At 39.5% G+C, this 19,514-nt stretch overlaps 1 protein-coding gene and 1 long non-coding RNA gene across 5 annotated transcripts in view; one reads left to right on the top strand and one right to left on the bottom strand.

The window, feature by feature from the left end:
• Positions 1-2,438: 2,438 nt before the first annotated feature.
• On the top strand, positions 2,439-8,383 carry LOC135113757 (uncharacterized). The gene is made up of 2 exons (XR_010274981.1): positions 2,439-2,727; positions 6,701-8,383. It is a non-coding gene; the product is annotated as an uncharacterized LOC135113757 (long non-coding RNA).
• The window catches only part of LOC135113755 (uncharacterized), a 31,692-nt gene continuing 19,372 nt past the window's right edge, over positions 7,195-19,514 (bottom strand). For 3 of the 4 annotated variants that reach the window (XR_010274979.1, XR_010274978.1, XM_064029331.1), the window contains one exon: positions 7,195-8,380. Coding sequence is in view for 1 of the 4 variants with exons in the window: in XM_064029331.1 (XP_063885401.1) it covers positions 8,313-8,380 (68 nt within the window). In the remaining 3 variants the exon portion in view is untranslated. Of the gene's footprint in view, positions 8,381-17,609; positions 18,600-19,514 lie in introns of those variants that run through there. The other variant, XR_010274980.1, reaches the window with a different exon arrangement.

The raw sequence follows: 19,514 nt of genomic DNA, 5'->3' as shown, positions 1-19,514 counted from the left end.
AAGACGTGGAAAAGTGCAGGTTGGTATTATCAGCGTAGGAATGGATAGGACAAGAAGTTTGGTTTAGAAGATCATTAATGAATAATAAGAAGAGAGTTGGTGACAGGACAGAACCCTGAGGAACACCACGGTTAATAGATTTAGGAGAAGAACAGTGACCGTCTACCACAGCAGCAATAGAACAATCATAAAGGAAACTTGAGATGAAGTTACAGAGAGAAGGATAGAAGCTGTAGGAGGGTAGTTTGGAAATCATAGCTTTCTGCCAGACTCTGTCAAATGCTTTTGATATGTCCAAGGCAAAAGCAAAAGTTTCACCAAAATCTCTAAAAGAGGATGACCAAGACTCAGTAAGGAAAGCTAGAAGATCGCCAGTAGAGCGGCCTTGATGGAACCTGTACTGGTGATCAGATAGCAGGTTGTGAAGTGATAAATGTTTAAGAATCTTCCTGTTGAGGATAGGTTCAAAAACTTTAGATAGGCTGGAAATTAAAGCAATAGGTTGGTAGTTTGAGGGATTAGAACGGTCACCCTTTTCAGGAACAGGTTAAATGTAGGCAAACTTCCAGCAAGAAGGAAAGGTAGATTTTGACAGACAGAGCTGAAAGAGTTTGACTAGGCAAGGTGCAAGCACAGAGGCACAGTTTCAGAGAACAATAGGAGGGACCCCATCAGGTCCATAAGCCTTCCGAGAGTTTAGGCCAGCAAGGGCATGGGAAACATCATTGCGAAGAATTTTAATAGGTGGCATGAAGTAGTCAGAGGGTGGAGGAGAGGGAGAAACAAGCCCAGAATCGTCCATGGTAGAAGTTTTAGCAAAGGTTTGAGCGAAGAGTTCAGCTTTAGAAATAGATGTGATAGCAGTGGTGCCATCTGGTTGAAATAAAGGAGGGAAAGAAGAAGAAGCAAAGTTATTGGAGATATTTTTGGCTAGATGCCAGAAGTCATGAGGGGAGCTAGATCTTGAAAGGTTTTGACATTTTCTGTTAATGAAGGAGTTTTTGGCTAGTTGGAGAACAGACTTGGCATGGTTCCGGGCAGAAATATAAAGTGCATGAGATTCTGGTGATGGGAGGCTTAAGTACGTTTTGTGGGCCACCTCTCTATCATGTATAGCACGAGAACAAGCTGTGTTAAACCAAGGTTTAGAAAGTTTAGGTTGAGAAAAAGAGTGAGGAATGTATGCCTCCATGCCAGACACTATTACCTCTGTTATGCACTCAGCACACAAAGACGGGTCTCTGACACGGAAGCAGTAGTCATTCCAAGGAAAATCAGCAAAATACCTCCTCAGGTCCCTCCAACTAGCAGAGGCAAAATACCAGAGGCACTTTCGCTTAGGGAGATCCTGAGGAGGGATTGGAGCAATAGGACAAGATAAAGATATGAGATTATGATTGGAGGAGCCCAACGGAGAAGAAAGGGTAACAGCATAAACAGAAGAATTAGAGGTCAGGAAAAGGTCAAGAATGTTGGACATATCTCCAAGACGGTCAGGAATATAAGTAGGGTGTTGCACCAATTGCTCTAGGTTGTGGAGGATAGCAAAGTTGAAGGCTAGTTCACCAGGATGGTCATTTTAGGGAGAGGAAAGCCAAAGCTGGTGTTGAACATTAAAGTCTCCAATAATGGAGATCTCTGCAAAAGGGAAGAGGATCAGAATGTGCTCCACTTTGGAAGTTAAGTAGTCAAACAATTTCTTATAGTCAGAGGAGTTAGGTGAAAGCTATACAGCACAGATAAATTTAGTTTGAGAGTGACTCTATAGTTGTAGCCAGATGGTGGAAAACTTGGAAGATTCAAGAGTGTGGGCACGAGAGCAAGTTAAGTCATTGCGTACACAAACGCAGCATCCAGCTTTGGATAAAAAATGAAGATAGAGAAAGTAGGAGGGAACAGAAAAGGGGCTGCTGTCAGTTGCCTCAGACACCTGAGTTTCAATGAGGAAAAGATGAGGTTTAGAAGAGGAGAAGTGGTGTTCTACAGATTGAAAATTAGATCTTAGACCGCAAATATTGCAGAAGTTAATGAAGAAAAAGTTGTGGGGGGTGTCAAGACACTTAGGGTCGTCGACAGAAAGGCAGTCCGACCTGGGGACATTTATGGTCCCATCCCCAGATGGGGACTCCGAGGCTGGTGTAGGAGTCACCATGATGATTTTAAAATTTTTGAGTGAAGGGTGTGTGTGTTATTAGGTGCTCATAGTTTTATGTGGAGGAAGAGAGTTGTCTTTAGAGAGCAGGCTGTGACTGCCCCCTTGTGTTGTAAGACACAAAGGGAAACATTCAGTGAGGTCACAGCTGGGTTTAATGATAAGTTCATGGCACCCCCCTGAGCAGTGCTTTAGACCTCACTGGGAGTAATTATCGTTTTGGTAGGTGTCTACTGCCTCCTCCTGTACTGTAATACATAACCAAGAAATTGTTTGTTTTCCCAGACCATACAACATTTACAGAGTGGCAGGAAGACTTAGCAACCATCAAGCTGTTATATCTGTTGATGAGCAGAGGATGCTCGGCACAAAGAATTCAAGCTTTTGAAAAGGAATCTGGCTACCAGCTGTACCAGGAGAGATACTTACAGCAAGTAAGACTTAAAAAATTGGACTACAGCATGACCGGTATCAAAGCCAGGTGCACTCGACAGACAAATCAAAACAAGACACCATATGAAGTCTGGATGATTGCTTCTTCCACTGGTGACAGCACAGCTGGCTGTGTGTATAGGGTGAGTATTGCTCTTGAATTTTCTTTTAGTAGTAATTTTGTAACACAAACAGCTATACTGTACTAGCTCCTTACGTAGTTGTGCTCCGCCATAGCACTCATTATTCTTTTGTGACAAGCAAAATGTACATTAACCCATTTGTGCCGCTTGTTGCGTCAACGCAACATGACACAAGCTATAACATAATGTCGAGCTATACTGAAAGGACAACATGCTGCATCTTGTAGGTGCCTCTGTTGCCAGTAGACACCCAGAACTCCCAGTGGAAGGTCTATATGATTCCTGACATCTCATCATTTTAGGGGAAAAGTCAGTGAAAAAACTCCACTTTCTGAAAAATGATGTCTTCATCAAAAAGGAGGTGAGTAAAGAAAATCATTATCGAGTATTTGTTCATATCTACTTCACAGTAATTTACTGTTTCTTTTGATGACAGAACCCTTTTCAACCAAGGTTTATTTGATAGGGTGCTGGTGACAGTTTTGTAAAAAAAAATTACAAAGAAGTTGCACTAATGCAGCCATTGGCACCTAGTTGTTCATCAATGTTGTGTTAATGCAGCCATTGGCACCGGCTTCTTCACTAATGTAGTTATTTTGCACTGCATAGTATTTTTTTTTGCACATATAATTGCAGTGAATGGATATATATGTGTAGCTTAGCATTGTTTTTGACAGCATACATATCGTGTACACAAATTTCATGTAATATATTTTCTCTCTTTTTCAGAAAAATTTATTTGAACGACATTCTAGACGAGCTAGAGAAACCTAACATATCTGATGAGAGTGAAGTTAGTGATGAAGATTAACCCAGTGGAATGGTAAAACAAACAGATGTACATGACCTTTACATCATGCCTGCAAATGATGGTGCTGTGACAGATGAAGATTCTGGCAAAGAAGAAAGCATGGATATCTCTAATCTCTAATCTTCCAGCAACACAACTAACTGCTTCTGCAGTGATAGAATCTTCAGAGTCACAAGATGATACAGATGAATGTGTTGAAGGACAAGAATCCTAGAAAAAAGAAAATGTTAAAACTCAGAAAATGGAAAGCACAAGATCTCCCAGAAAAGAGAAATGTTCCATGTTATCCATATAAACCATCAGTTGCTGATATTCCGCGTAAGCCTAGTCAGACACGCGCTTTTCTTGGATGTATTAGCAATTGACCACCTAGTGAAACAAACTGTGAACTATGCTATCCAGAATGGTAAACATTCATTCATGTTAACAAGTGATGAAATGAAAACCTTCATAGGAATTTTGTTGGTGTCAGGGTACTGTTGCATTCCACGTTGTAGACTGTATTGGCAGAGACAGCCAGATGTCTACAATGAGCTTATTGCTGACTCCATACGTTGGGATTGCTTTGATGAGATAATGAAGTTCTTTCATGCTGCAGACAACAAAAAGCTTCCCAAAAATGACAAGTATGGGAAAGTTTCTCCGTTCATGGAAATCCTGAATGATAACTTTCTCAAGTACAGGGAAGTATTTGGGCCAAGTAATATCTCTGTTGATGAATCAGTGATCCCCTATTTTGGTCAATATCTAACTAAGTAGTTCATTCAGGGAAAACCTGTGTGATGGGGTTATAAAGCATGGGTTGCAGCTGATCCAAATGGTTATGTTTTTTATATATCTGTTTATCAAGGCAAAGATGGTGCTAAAGATAAGGGTAATGCAGCTTATGGACTTGGTGGAAAAGTTGTTCTTGATGTTTTGGATGTTATAGAAAAATATTATCCAACAAAGAAGTTATCCCTTTACTTTGATAACTTCTTTACATCACTCAAACTTATAGAAAAAATCAAAAGCAGGGGCCATGATGCTACTGGCACACTAAGAGAAAACAAATTGAAAAATGCCCTTTTACTAATCCTGCAAAGTTTATGAAATTACCTAGGGGATCTGAAGAACATTTTTGTGATACTAAATCAAGAATAATTGCAGCATGCTGGCACAATAATGGCATTGTTACCATTGCATCATCTGAGTATGGTGTATCACCAGTAGGGAAGGCTGAACATTATGTTGCTTCTCAAAAGAAACGCATGAATGTTTGGTGCCAAATGCCATCCATCAATATAACCGGAAAATGGGTGGTGTTGATAGACTAGATCAAAATATTGCACAGTACCAGCCTTCAATTCGTGGGAAAAAAAAGTGGTACATTCCAGTTGTCACTTGATTACAGTATGTAAATAATGCCTGGATTTTTGCAAGGGAAGGAGGATACAAAGAGGGTATGTTGTCATTCATATGTGCTGCTGCTACTGAATGGCTACAGAATCATGACCACAAAAAACAAATAACCCAGGAAGATCACAATCAGTTCTCAGTGTTGCAAGTGTATCCATACAAATATGATATGATAATGTTGGGCATCACATCGTGAAGACAGATCCTCCAAGGTGCTGTCCTTGCCAGTTATGCAACAGTCAGACTGTATTCATATGCCAGAAATGTAAAGTATACCTGCATCAAAAATGTTCAGTACAGTACCATACCATGTAGGCCAGTGGAATCCTATGAAAATGCATCTAGGTTGTACTATTTCTTTTTCGATAACTGTATTATAGCTCTCTCTCTCTCTCTCTCTCTCTCTCTCTCTCTCTCTCTCTCTCTCCAGGGGTTCTAATCACTGGTTTTCTTTCATTTATAGTGAAGTAATTCTCATATTTCTTTTTTAGTGAGAAAATTATTATTATGTATCAGAAGTGAAATGTATGTTTTTTTTTTTTTTTCAATTTTTCTTCCTTGCCAAGAATTGTATCCTAGTACCCTCCTTCGACTTTTTTATGTAAAGAAGAGTAAACTTATTTTCCATAGTGCCCATATATGTTCAAATCAAGGGTTTTTTCTTTCTTATGTTTTTGTTAGTACATGCTGATAGTTGTGTTTATGCAACATGTAATGCTGTCGGACCACTGCTCGTTGCATTTGTGTAGCAACAGATTTTTTGCAATAAAATGTAAGAAATTACACATGGAGTGTTTTTTTTTTTTATCTAATTTCTGCAGTTTCCTTTCACATTAAGCATATAGCAAAGCAGCAACATGAAATTCTAACGTTCATTTTTTAGTGGCTTAAATGGGTTAAGACTTTTAAAATGTTTAAAGAGTGCATTGTAGCCTAAGTATGCATTAACAGTCAGGAAACTACAGGATGTGTGAGCCAATTAATAACTAGAGTTTTTCAAGTGTAGTCCCATTCCATGAGCATATGTAATCTTATCATTTGTGTGGGTTTTCTGTTTGTCAGTTTTGCCACTGACTGCCATACATCTTCCAAGTATGTATATAGTGTACTCTTCATTTCACCCATACATTTACTTTCCTCATGTATCCTGTGACAAACTTCCACTTCCATTCTTCCAGCAACTCCCACATGCAATCCCAAATACTTAGACCTCTCAACTTCCTCCAGCCACTCTCCATTAAGTCTCATATTCATTCCTGCCTTTTCACCATTTCTTGCACATCTCATGACCTTACTTTTACTAAAATTTACTCATAGCTTTCTTCTTACACACACCAAACCAAACTCATTCACTAAGTTTTGCAGGCCCTCTTTGGACTCTATCGTCTGCAAACAACAACTAATTTCGCATCCACAGTCTTCCATTTTCCCATACTAAAGCAAGCCCTACATCATTCATTCTAGCACTCGCCTCCCTCACAACCCCATCCACATACACATTAAACATCCATGTTTACATCACACATCCCAGTCATATTCCTACTTTCACTTCCAACCAATCACTCTTGCCCTGACCAACCCTCATACATGCTTGGCTACTTCTAGTATAAATTTTTACCACTCTCAGTAAGCTCCCTTCCACATCATACATCAATAAAACTTTCCACAATGCCTCCCTATCAACTATAACTCTGTAGATATAAGCAACCATATGGATAACCACTTAATACTGACTTTTAAATGGTATTTCCTCTCCATTAACAGAGATGATGGTTGATGCAAACATGCTGTTGCCCTCATCTGTGCAGTGGTGGACTTCATGGAATGATGTGGGATACTGCCTGGAAGAGCAAAACTCACCTGAACTGACTTTGCTTGCACCTGGGACAAGCCTCAAAGGCAAAAAGTAAATCTAATGAAATGCTTTGCAACACTGAGAACAGGTATGTATATGAACTTGTAATAAGTGTTGGATATCTTATGTCTCTTGTAAAAATTCATTGAACTAAAACTTATATTTGGAGCAGCTGATGTCAGTGTGGATTAAAGCCAACAAGGGCAGTTGACAATGTCAGGTCATTGTTGGTGATAGTACTGTACAGGTGCAGGTTAATATAGTGAAGGACATTAGTGGTCAGGTGAGCTGAGGTGTATCCGAAACCAGAAATCAGAACTCATACATTGTGTCTTTTTTTTTTTTTTTTTTTTGTGATTAGGTGAGCTGAGGTGTATCTGAGACTAGAAATCATAACGCATACATTATTTTATTTTTTATTTTTTTTCTTATGATTTTTCAGCTTGGTTGCAAGAAAGAGAACATTCAGTATGTACTCTGTATCTCTATACAGTGGTGCTAGTAGTTCATATGAAGACTGCAGTTCAAGGTACCACCAATATTGTACTAATTTTCTTTCATATTAATTTTTACAGCACAGGTGTAGGAAGGCAGACACCCAGTACTTTGAAACCTTATAATACTGGCAGTTATAAACCCATATCTGAGCTATATTCCCCTTATAACTGCTGCAATTTCAAAAAAATATGGTGGGTGTCCTTAATTGTCCAGTCAATATTTTGAATTTTTTTATTCTCTCAATGGCATGTTCTACATGTACCCTCAGTGAAGCAATCTCTCGTGTTTTCACAATTTCATTAGTGTTTAATGCTCTTCTTTTACCATCAGCTTTCTTCCTAGTCAAGGGTGGTATGCACAATTTTGCACCACATTGCAGCAATAGGTCTCCAATATTGAAGCCTCTATCCACCATTACAGCATTTCCTGGGTCAATTTTATCTAGAAGTTCTGCTTCTGCTATGTGCCTGTCAGAAGCATTACCTCCTTATGCATGTGAAATAAAAGTAATAATTCCAGTTGGTGTTATGCCTACCAAAACTTTTGCAGTGTTGTGATGCTTGTTTAGTGTATATGTCTTGGCCTGAGCAGTACAGTTTCTTGGCTTATCAATAAAAAACTCAGTACAGTCCAAGATCACCCTGATATCTGCATATCTAGCAGGATACCATGCAAGTAAGCTGTTTCTTAATTGCTGAGCTATAATGGCCAGTGTTGCAATATCTCATACAATACATTTATCCAAGTGTTGGTGATGCAAGTGACATGACTGAGAGATTCCAAACAATTCTGCTAAAAGCCATGTTGTTAAGCCTTGACACAAACATACTAAAGTCAGCAGGTACTCATCAAAATTATCCATAACATTTTTACTGCCACCTAAACCTTTCTTGGTCATTTTCTTTTGGAAATGCCTTGGTCCTTTCCAGTACTCAATTTTTTTTACTCTTTTTGTTAATGACATCATAGATGGCTGTCAAAGCATTTCTACAAGGAAGACCTGTGTATGCGCTCATACTTTTATCACTGGCAAGAATCATGTTTTGGGTCCTGGCTCTGCGATCTGCAGCTGCTTCTCCAACCTCTGCCTCCTGTAAAAAAAAAAAAATAAAATAAATAAATAAATAAATAAATAAATAAATAAATAAATATATATATATATATATATATATATATATATATATATATATATATATATATATATATATATATATATATATATATATATATATATATATATATATATTGTGTATGTGTGTGTTAAATAAAACTATGCACACAAGTTTTTACATATTTTAGCTGTGTACAATGAGGTCTGACCACAGCCTGTGGATGCTAGGATCTGCCAGTGAATTACAGAATATATGCTGTAAGTGAATGTTTAAGGGAAATATCCAAGTAAAAGGTTGAAAACAAAAGTCAAAGACACATCACACTGAAGCATGATGGCTTTTTCAATTTTTTTCTGAAAAGTTAAGCTGAATAGAGTGTAGTGACCCATTACACAAACATTTACTATTAAAGGTATACAGGCACTAACCACACTGGTACATCTATACTTTTGCACCATAAGAAAATATATTTGCATATTTTTGGTCACTTTCAATCAGACACATAGTGAAATAATCAGACATTTATATTAAGAGGAATGTAGGCATGGATATCAATAAAAAAAAAAATGCTTTAATAGGGTTTCCACACGAGCAACAGTTCGGCTCGATAAGTTGGTACACCAACTTGTGAATTAAACCTGTTGGCGAACAATGAAAACTATCCAGTTAGAGACCGGTGCCATTGTAAATCAACAAACTGACAATGCCATAATGCCATGCCTCACAAATATGTTACATTCCATGACCTTCAGGAACCTACCTCCTGCAACAGAGATAATTAATTGATGACAAATGAAGTAGACAGACAAATGGTTAGTAAAACACAAGCAATGAATCTCAACCCTATGCTCAAAGTTTTATACTGTTCTTATAGATGCACACATAATGTCAACATGCCTCATGACAATGTGAGAGATTTGTCAAGCCTCTTCCTATCCTGTGGGAAATTTTCCAATTTTCCAATTTTTTTATTTTTATTTTTATTTTTTTTTTACTTTTATGTAGGAGGGTCACTGGCCAAGGGCAACAAAACTCTAATAAAAAAAATGCCCACTGAGATGCCGGTCCCTGAATAGGGCCCAAACCAGTAGTCAAAAATTGAAGGATAAGTGTCTTGAAACCTCCCTCTTGAAGGAATTCAAGTCATAGGAAGGTGGAAATACAGAAGCAGGAAGGGAGTTCCAGAGTTTACCAGAGAAAGGGATGAATGATTGAGAACACTGGTTAACTCTTTCATTAGAGAGGTGGACAGAATAGGGGTGAGAGCAAGAAGAAAGTCTTGTGCAGCGAGCCCACGGGAGGAGGGGAGGCATGCAGTTAGCAAGATCAAAAGAGCAGTTAGCATGACAATAACGGTAGAAGATAGGTAGAGATGCAACACTGTGGTGATGAGAAAGAGGCTGAAGACAGTCAGTTAGAGGAGAGGAGTTAATGAAATGAAAAGCTTTTGATTCCATCCTGTTTAAAAGAGTGGTATGAGTGGAATCCCCCAGACATGTGAAGCAGGAGGCAGTAGACACCTGCTGAAACGATAATTACTCCCAGTGAGGTCTAAAGCACTGTTCAGGGGGTGCTGTGAACTTATCATTAAACCCAGCTGTGACCTCACTGAACGTTTCCCTTTGTGTCTCACAACACAAGGGGGCAGTCACAGCCTGCCCTCTAAAGACAACTCTCTTCCTCCACACGAAACTACAAGCACCTAATAACACACACACCCTTCACTCAAAAATTTTAAACTCATGGCGACTCCTACACCAGCCTCGGAGTCCCCATCTGGGGAGGGGACCATAAATGTCCCCAGGTCGGACTGCCTTCCCGTCGACGACCCTAAGTGTCTTGACACCTCCCTCAACTTTTTCTTCACTAACTTCTGCAACATTCGTGGTCTAAGATCTAATTTTCAATCTGTAGAACACCACCTCTCCTCTTCTAAACCTCATCTTCTTTTCCTCACTGAAACTCAGGTGTCTGAGGCAACTGACAGTAGCCCCTTTTCTGTTCCATCCTACTTTCTCTATCCTCATTTTCGATCCAAAGCTGGATGCTGCGTTTATGTGTGCAATGACTTAACCAGCTCTCGTGCCCACACTCTTGAATCTTCTGAGTTTTCCACCATCTGGCTACGACTACAGAGTCATTCTCATACTAAATTTATTTGTGCTGTATACCTCTCTCCTAACTCCTCTGACTATAAGAAATTCTTTGACTACTTAACTTCCAAAGTGGAGCACATTCTGACCCTCTTCCCTTTTGCAGAGATCTCCATTCTTGGAGACTTCAATGTTCACCACCAGCTTTGGCTTTCCTCTCCCTTCACTGACCATCCTGGTGAACTAGCCTACAACTTTGCTATCCTCCATGACCTAGAGCAATTGGTGCAACACCCTACTCGTATTCCTGACCGTCTTGGAGGTACGCCCAACATTCTTGACCTTTTCCTGACCTCTAATCCTTCTGCTTATGCTGTCCCCCTTTCTTCTCCGTTGGGCTCCTCCGATCACAGTCTCATATCTTTATCTTGTCCTATCACTCCAATCCCTCCTCAGGATCCCCCTAAGTGAAGGTGCCTCTGGCGTTTTGCCTCTGCTAACTGGGGGGACCTGATTTTCCTTGGAATGACTACTGCTTCCATGTCAGAGACTCGTCTTTGTGTGCTGAGCGCATAACAGAAGTGATTGTGTCTGGCATGGAGGTGTACATTCCTCACTCTTTTTCTCGTCCTAAACCTTCTAAACCTTGGTTTAACACAGCTTGTTCTCGTGCTATACATGATAGAGAGGTGGCCCACAAAAGGTACTTAAGCCTTCCATCACCAGAATCTCATGCACTTTATATTTCAGCCCGGAACCATGCCAAGTCTGTTCTCCAACTAGCCAAAAACTCCTTCATTAACAGAAAATGTCAAAACCTTTCAAGATCTAACTCCCCTCATGATTTCTGGCATCTAGCCAAAAATATCTCCAATAACTTTGCTTCTTCTTCTTTCCCTCCTCTACTTCAACCAGATGGCACCACTGCTATCACATCTATTTCTAAAGCTGAACTCTTTGCTCAAACCTTTGCTAAAAACTCTACCTTGGACGATTCTGGGCTTGTTTCTCCCTCTCCTCCACCCTCTGACTACTTCATGCCACGTATTAAAATTCTTCGCAATGATGTTTTCCATGCCCTCGCTGGCCTAAACCCTCGGAAGGCTTATGGACCTGATGGGGTCCCTCCTATTGTTCTCCGAAACTGTGCCTCCGTGCTTGCACCTTGCCTAGTCAAACTCTTTCAGCTCTGTCTGTCAACATCTACCTTTCCTTCTTGCTGGAAGTCTGCCTACATTCAACCTGTTCCTAAAAAGGGTGACCGCTGTAATCCCTCAAACTACCGTCCTATTGCTTTAATTTCCTGCCTATCTAAAGTTTTTGAATCTATCCTCAACAGGAAGATTCTTAAACATCTATCACTTCACAACCTTCTATCTGATCGCCAGTATGGGTTCCGTCAAGGCCGGTCTACTGGTGATCTTCTAGCTTTCCTTACTGAATCTTGGTCATCCTCTTTTAGAGACTTTGGTGAAACTTTTGCTGTTGCCTTGGACATATCAAAAGCCTTTGATAGAGTCTGGCACAAAGCTTTGATTTCCAAACTACCCTCCTACGGTTTCTATCCTTCTCTCTGTAACTTCATCTCAAGTTTCCTTTCTGACTGTTCTATTGCTGCTGTGGTAGACGGTCACTGTTCTTCTCCTAAATCTATTAACAGTGGTGTTCCTCTGGGTTCTGTCCTGTCACCCACTCTCTTCTTATTATTCATTAATGATCTTCTAAACCAAACTTCTTGTCCTATCCACTCCTATGCTGATGATACCACACTGCACTTTTCCACGTCTTTTCATAGACGTCCAACCCTTCAGGAGGTAAACATATCACGCAGGGAAGCCACAGAACGCCTGACTTCTGATCTTTCTAAAATTTCTGATTGGGGCAGAGCAAACTTGGTATTGTTCACTGCCTCAAAAACTCAATTCTTCCATCTATCAACTCGACACAACCTTCCAGACAACTATCCCCTCTTCTTCCATGACACTCAACTGTCCCCCTCTTCTACACTGAACATCCTCGGTCTGTCCTTTACTTATAATCTGAACTGGAAACTTCACATCTCATCTCTAGCTAAAACAGCTTCTATGAAGTTAGGTGTTCTGAGACGTCTCCGCCAGTTTTTCTCACCCACCCCCAGCTGCTAACTCTGTACAAGGGCCTTATCCGTCCATGTATGGAGTATGCTTCACATGTCTTGGGGGGGTTCCACTCATACTGCTCTTCTAGACAGGGTGGAATCAAAAGCTTTTCGTCTCATCAACTCCTCTCCTCTAACTGATTGTTTTCAGCCCCTCTCTCACCGCCACAATGTTGCATATTTAGCTGTCTTCTACCGCTATTTTCATGCCAACTGCTCTTCTGATCTTGCTAACTGCATGCCTCCCCTCCTTCCGCGGCCTCGCTGCACAAGACTTTCTTCTTTCTCTCACCCCTATTCTGTCCGCCTCTCTAACGCAAGAGTTAACCAGTATTCTCAATCATTCATCCCTTTCTCTGGTAATCTCTGGAACTCCCTGCCTGCTTCTGTATTTCCACCTTCCTATGACTTGAATTCCTTCAAGAGGGAGGTTTCAAGACAGTTATCCACCAATTTTTGACCACTGCTTTGACCCTTTTATGGGACTGGCATTTCAATAGGCATTTTTTTTATTAGATTTTTATTGCCCTTGGCCAGTATCCTTCCTACATAAAAAAAAAAAAAAAAAATATGCCATACATGGATGGATAAGGCCCTTGTAAAGAGCTAGCAGCTGGGGGGATGAGAAATGCCTAACTTCATAGAAACTTCATAGAAGCTGTTTTAGTTAGATATGAGATGTAAAGTCTTCAGTTTAGATTATAAGAAAAGGAGAGACTGAGAACGTTCAGTGTAGAAGAGGGGGACAGTTGAGTGTCATTGAAGAAAAGGGGATAGTTGTCTGTAAGGTTGTGTCGAGTTGATAGATGGAGGAATTGAGTTTTTGAGGGATTGAACAATACTTCTGTCCCAATCAGAAATTTTAGAAAGATCAGAAGCCAGGTATTCTGTGGCTTCCCACAGTGGAGCCTCACTGCAATAGAACCTAAAATTTTTGGTGGACAATCCATGGAGTTTCCAAGCTGGATGAAAAACTTTGAAACATATGTAGAATCTAGAACTTTTAATAGTAGGGAGAAACTTGCCTATTTCATGTATAAAACTGGTTAGGCAAAGGATGCTATTGAAATGCTAATATCCCTTAACTCTGATGCTGACTATTGATAGGAAAAGAAAATTCCTCATGAGAGATTTGGAAATAAAAGTATCATAGCTAATGCTTACTCAAGAAAGTTAATAAATTGGCCACCAATCTCTCAGCATAATGGTCCAGCCTTAACAGCATTCTCAGATTTTTTTGAAGTGCTGCCTAGTTGCAATGAAACATACTACTCACTTGTCACTTCTGGACAACCCTAGGGAAGAGGAGAAAGGTGCTAACAAAACTCCCTGATCATATGGTTCATGATTGGAGAAAATAAGTAATGACATATCTCAACACTAACAGTAACAGCAACACTCCTAGTAGTGATGAAGAGCACCACCCACCCTTTGAAATGTTATGCAAATTTATCCAGAAGGAAGCAAAAGGAGCAAGCAATCCCTTTGTTTCTTGGGATGCAGTAAATAGGGAAGTAAATGATTGGAATAAGAGTGAAACAAAAGTAGCCAAATGGAAACCAAGGGAATCAAACACCATGACAAAGAACAGAGGAAGTAGAACTTTCACGGCTAAATCAGCTGAAGAAAAACCAATGTATACACTCCATACTGAAGTAAATGTACAAGCCAATAAACAATTTCCCAAGGAGCAGGAAAGGAAGGGAAGGTTCTGTCACTACTGTACAAAGGATCATGACTTAGATGATTGCTAGGAATTTGCCAAACTTGATGGTAATACCAGGTACACATTTGCTAAAGGAAGATGGTTATGTACAGGTTGTTTAAAAATGGGTCACAAAAGGAAAGATTGTAGAAGAAGGAAAATATGTAAAGTATGTCAGAGATACCATCCCACAGCTCTTCACAATGATGACATGATGAGAAATGAGAGCCAAAGGGTGCAAAAACTAGCAACTCAGCCTGAAAGTGTTAACAAACCCACAACTGTAGTGGCAAATAAAGTCCAAGTGACAGAATCAGTGACACATGACATGCACACCATGATAGTTCCTGTATGGTTACATCATGTTAGCAATGAAGAGAATACAATTTTAGTGTATGTCCTACTGGATGAGCAGTCTGATTCATCAAGGAAAGTACTCTGCATAAATTGGGAGTTTGAGGCCCAACAGTATCATTTAATATTCACACAATAAGTGGAAAACAAATCATTGATTCTACCAAAGTTCATGGACTTAAAATGAGAGGTTATAATGAAGAAGTGGAAATACCAATCCCTTCAACATATTCAACAGAAGACATTTCAGCTGGATGAAGTCAGATACCAAGGCCCAAGACTGCTGGTAACTGGCCCCATTTCAAGACAATCTCTGACAAACTAATGAAATATGACCCAAATGTGGACATATGACTTCTCATTGGCCCTGATTATGGCCTGATAACGGAATAGTAACACAAGAAGCAGAAGTTAATGAAGAAAAGAGGGTTGATTTATTAGTGGTTCCTATTAAAACCAAAGAGATGATTAATCCTTCACAAGTAAGAGGTATTTTTGAACTTGACTTCAATGATAGAAAGTTGGCTGACACTCCATTATCATATGAAGATAAAAGGTTCATGAGTAAGATGAAAGGAGTACATCAGCTGAAGGATGGGCATTTTGAGTTACCCCTTCCTCTTAAAGATGATAATGTCAAGCTTCTGAACAACAAACTATTAGCAGAGCAAAGATTCAAGAAATTAAGAGCTAAACTTGAGTAGGATGATCAATACAAAGGTGATTACAAGGTGTTTATGGATGATATGATTACCAAAGGTTATGCAGAGGTTGAACCAGTAAAGGATTTAGTTAGGAATGATGGCAAGGTCTACTACATTCCACATCATGGAGTCTATCATCCAAGGAAGCCAAAGAAGTTGAGAGTTGTATTTGAATGTTGTGCACATCACAGGAACCAGTCACTAAACCGTCACCAGTTACAAGGCCCAGACCTTACCAACAAACTTGTTGGAGTGTTATGTAGGTTTAGGCAAGAAAGCATTACACTTGTATGTGATATAGAAGCAATGTACTATCAAGTGAGGATCAACCCAGAACATAGAGACATGTTAAGATTCCTTTGGTGAAAAAATGGTGACCTTAATAATGAGACAGCTGAATACAGAATGAGAGCTCACACATTTGGGGCTACATCATTGTCAAATGTAGCTAACTTTGCACTTAAGGAAGCTGTAGATAACTATGGGTGTGGATCTGATGTAGCCAAGTTTGTAAGAAATAACTTTTATGTTGATGATGGATTGAAGTCTGTAACCACATTGACTGAAGCTGTCACTCTTATTCAGCAGAGCAAAGAATTATGTTGTAAGGGAGGTTTTAACCTTCATAAGTTCTTGTCATACAACAAAGATGTATTAGTTGGAACTTCTCATGAGAAAGCAGATGGGGGTTAAAAGTTTGAATTTTAGTAAGAATGAAGATGCACTGCCTATAGAAAGAACTTTGCGAGTTGAGTGATGCATAGAATCTGACACATTTCAATTTAGGATAAAACTGAAAGACAAGCCACTCACTAGGAAAGGCATTCTGTCAACAGTGAGCTCTATATTTGATCCATTAGGTCTAGTGTCACCTATCATACTTAGAGGGAATCAAATTTTATAAGAATTGTATAAGAATGCAATTGATTAGGATGATGAGGTGCCAGATTATGTCAAACCTAAATATATAAAATGAAGAAATGAGGTGCACAAACTAGATCAGCTAAAAGTACTTGATGTTACAAACCTGCTTTGGGGAAGTGAAAAAGGTTGAACTCCATCACTTTTCAGATGCCTGCCAAGAAGGATCTGGCCAGTGCTTATATGTTAGATTAATTAGCAAGACTGGCCAAATTCATTATGCATTAGTAATGGCAAAGCCATGTGTCACACCTCTTAAAAACCATGACAAGTTCCAGACTAGAACTAGCAGCAGCAGTGGTGTCAGTTAGAATCCATAAACTCCTAAAGGGAGAACTCGAGTATAATAACGTGGAAGAAGTATTTTGGACAGACAGCAAAGTAGTCTTTGGTTACATTGCAAATGAAGCAGAAAGATTCCATGTATATGTTGTAAATAGAGTAGAAACAATTAGAGATCACACCACCAGATCAGTGGAAATTTGTAGACACAATAACCCAGCAGATCATGAATCTTGAGGCATGATGGCAGCTGAACTTTGTAATAGCAAGATCTGGTGGAATGGCCCCGAATTCCTTTGGCAACATAGTGAAATGGATAGCTATTGCCAGTACAAGGTCATAAAATGAAAATGACCCTGAAGTGAAGAAATTTGTATGCCATGCTGTAAGTACACATATATCCTAGAAAGACTTGAGTATTTTTCTGATTGGTTTACAGCAAAGAGGGCAGTTGTTGCATGCCTTAAGCTTCTAAACAGCTTCAAAGGAAAAGGTGATGGTAGTACTAAAATAAAAGGAAACAAATATGTGCCAGTAAATGTAGCAGAAGTGTTAGAAGCTGAAATAAAATTATAAAACAACTGCAAGCAAAGGCATTCAAAAAGGAGATAAATGTACTGAAATCAACTGCTAACCATAATTCTTTAATTAAAGGGGACAATGGCAAAGGAGCAAGGATGATAGACAAGGCCAGTTCCATCTACAAGTTGGATCCCTTCATTGATAAGGATGGTATCATGAATGTAGGAGGAAGATTAAAGCTTTCTAATTTGGAAAACTGCATCCAGACATCCAGTCATCCTTTCCAAAGCGTCACATATAACCAACCTAATAATATGCCACCACCACAAAAGAACAAATCATCAAGGCAGGGGCATAAATTTAAATGAAATCAGATCATGTGGATACTGGATAGTAGGAGGATCATCCCTAGTGTCAAGACATATTTCAAAGTACATTACTTGTTGTAAAGTCAAAAGTACAACACAGGGGCAGAAGATGGCAGACCTACCTATCAGCAGACTAGAACCATCATCTTCCTTTACATACTCAGCAGTAGATTTCTTTGGCTCATTCTATGCCAAAGAGAGCTGCAAAGAGTTTAAGAGATATGGAGTGCTCTTTACTTGCATGGCATGTAGAGCTGTGCATATAAAGACAGCCAACAGCATGGATACAAGTTCCTTCCTAAGTGCATATCATTGCTTTTGTCAGATGAAAATGGCCTGTAAGACAGTTGAGATGCGACCAAAAAACTAACTTTGTAGGAGCCAAATCAGAGTATGAGAAATACATGAAAGAAAGAAATAATGATACAGTCAAACAAGAACTCATGAAAGACCAGTGTGACCGGACTGTATTTAACATGAATGCACCCATTGCTAGTCACATGGGAGGTGTTTGGGAGAGGCAGATATGGACAGTGAGAAATGTGCTCTTTGTGCTATTTGATTAGCATGGTACCCAGTTAGGTGACCAAGATCTGAGAACCTTCTTAGTAGAGGCTGAAAATGTAGTCGATGGTCATCCTCTAACTGTGGACCATCTTAACTCTCCAGATAGTCCTACATCACTGACACCCAATAATTTATTACTATGAAAACAAGGGTAGTACTGCCTCCTCCAAGCATCTTTGTTAAGAAGGACCTATATTATAAAGAGATGGCACAGAGCACAATACCTGGCCAATCAGTTCTGTTCCAGGTGGAGAAAGGAGTATGTTCAATTTCTACAACTTAGAAAAAAGTGAACAACACCAAGGAGGAACCTCACTGCAGATGACATAGTTATTATAAAGGATGAGAATGTAGCAAGGAACCAGTGGAAACTGGGAAGAATAACAAGCATCTCCTGATCATGATGGCCTAGTAAGAAAAGTAAAGGCCCTGGTGTCAGATTATAATCTCGACAACCAAGGAAAATGAACAAAGGCCAATAGGACTTTCATAAAGAATACATAGTCTAGTATTGCTGTTAGGAGGTGATGCATAATGTAGACCAGAGCATCCCCACTAAGGAGCCAGTATAACAAAATACTTAAATGTGCTAATATTGGTTTTAATGTACATACTTATGTCAATTTAAGGTAGATTGGTACACAATTTAAGGAAACCATGTTACTGTACATAAAATGTATGTGCCTCAAGTGATTATTCCTCTATAACCATAAGTGAAATGTTCAATAGTTTCCTACTTACATGAAGTAGTTACTACTACTTTTTTATGAAATTGAGACTGACAACTGGTTCGTGTTCTTATGGTCATGCCTACCTCATCAATAAACGTCAGAGAGGACAGCCTTTTTTTGACTCTACGATGATGAGTATGATCAGTAAAACAGATCACCTGAAAGCTAATGAAGACCTGCCAGTGCAGCTACACTGCCACTAAATTTTTCCATATTTCTTGATTGATTTCACTAATGGGATAATAGATCCCAAAGTTGTGTAGGAAAGGAGAGGAGAGAGGGAATTGAATGTTATGGAGAGGCTGGCAAGCACAGATGGCACAGGGGAATGCTGTGAGTTGGCTGTGGGGCAGAGACATGCTGCCCTTCTGTTCTATGATGCCACACTCATGGCCTCCCCTTTGCTTGCAGGATGTAACGTTTAGATGAATGCCTTTTGTAGAACATGTTAAGTGGGGAGTGTTAAGGGAAGTAATGCCTGGTAAAGGCTAGTGTGCATTTGGTGGTTGATGTAGTTAAGGTAATATGTGTTTGAGACCTGAGTTGTCTGCCAAGGGGAACATAAAATGGTGTCATAGTAACTCAAATTTTGTGAGTGATGGCTGGTCAATTGATTCCCTTGCTAAACAGTGTTATTGGAGAGAGGGGAAGTTCTCAAATGTATTGTTGTATTCATGAGAATGTAGAGCATGAGTGTCAGGGGAAGTTCTCAAATGTATTGTTGTATTC

This window comes from Scylla paramamosain, chromosome 26 (genome assembly GCF_035594125.1).
Source record: "Scylla paramamosain isolate STU-SP2022 chromosome 26, ASM3559412v1, whole genome shotgun sequence".
Lineage (NCBI taxonomy): Eukaryota > Metazoa > Arthropoda > Malacostraca > Decapoda > Portunidae > Scylla > Scylla paramamosain.
This window is presented reverse-complemented; position numbering and strand designations above follow the sequence as displayed.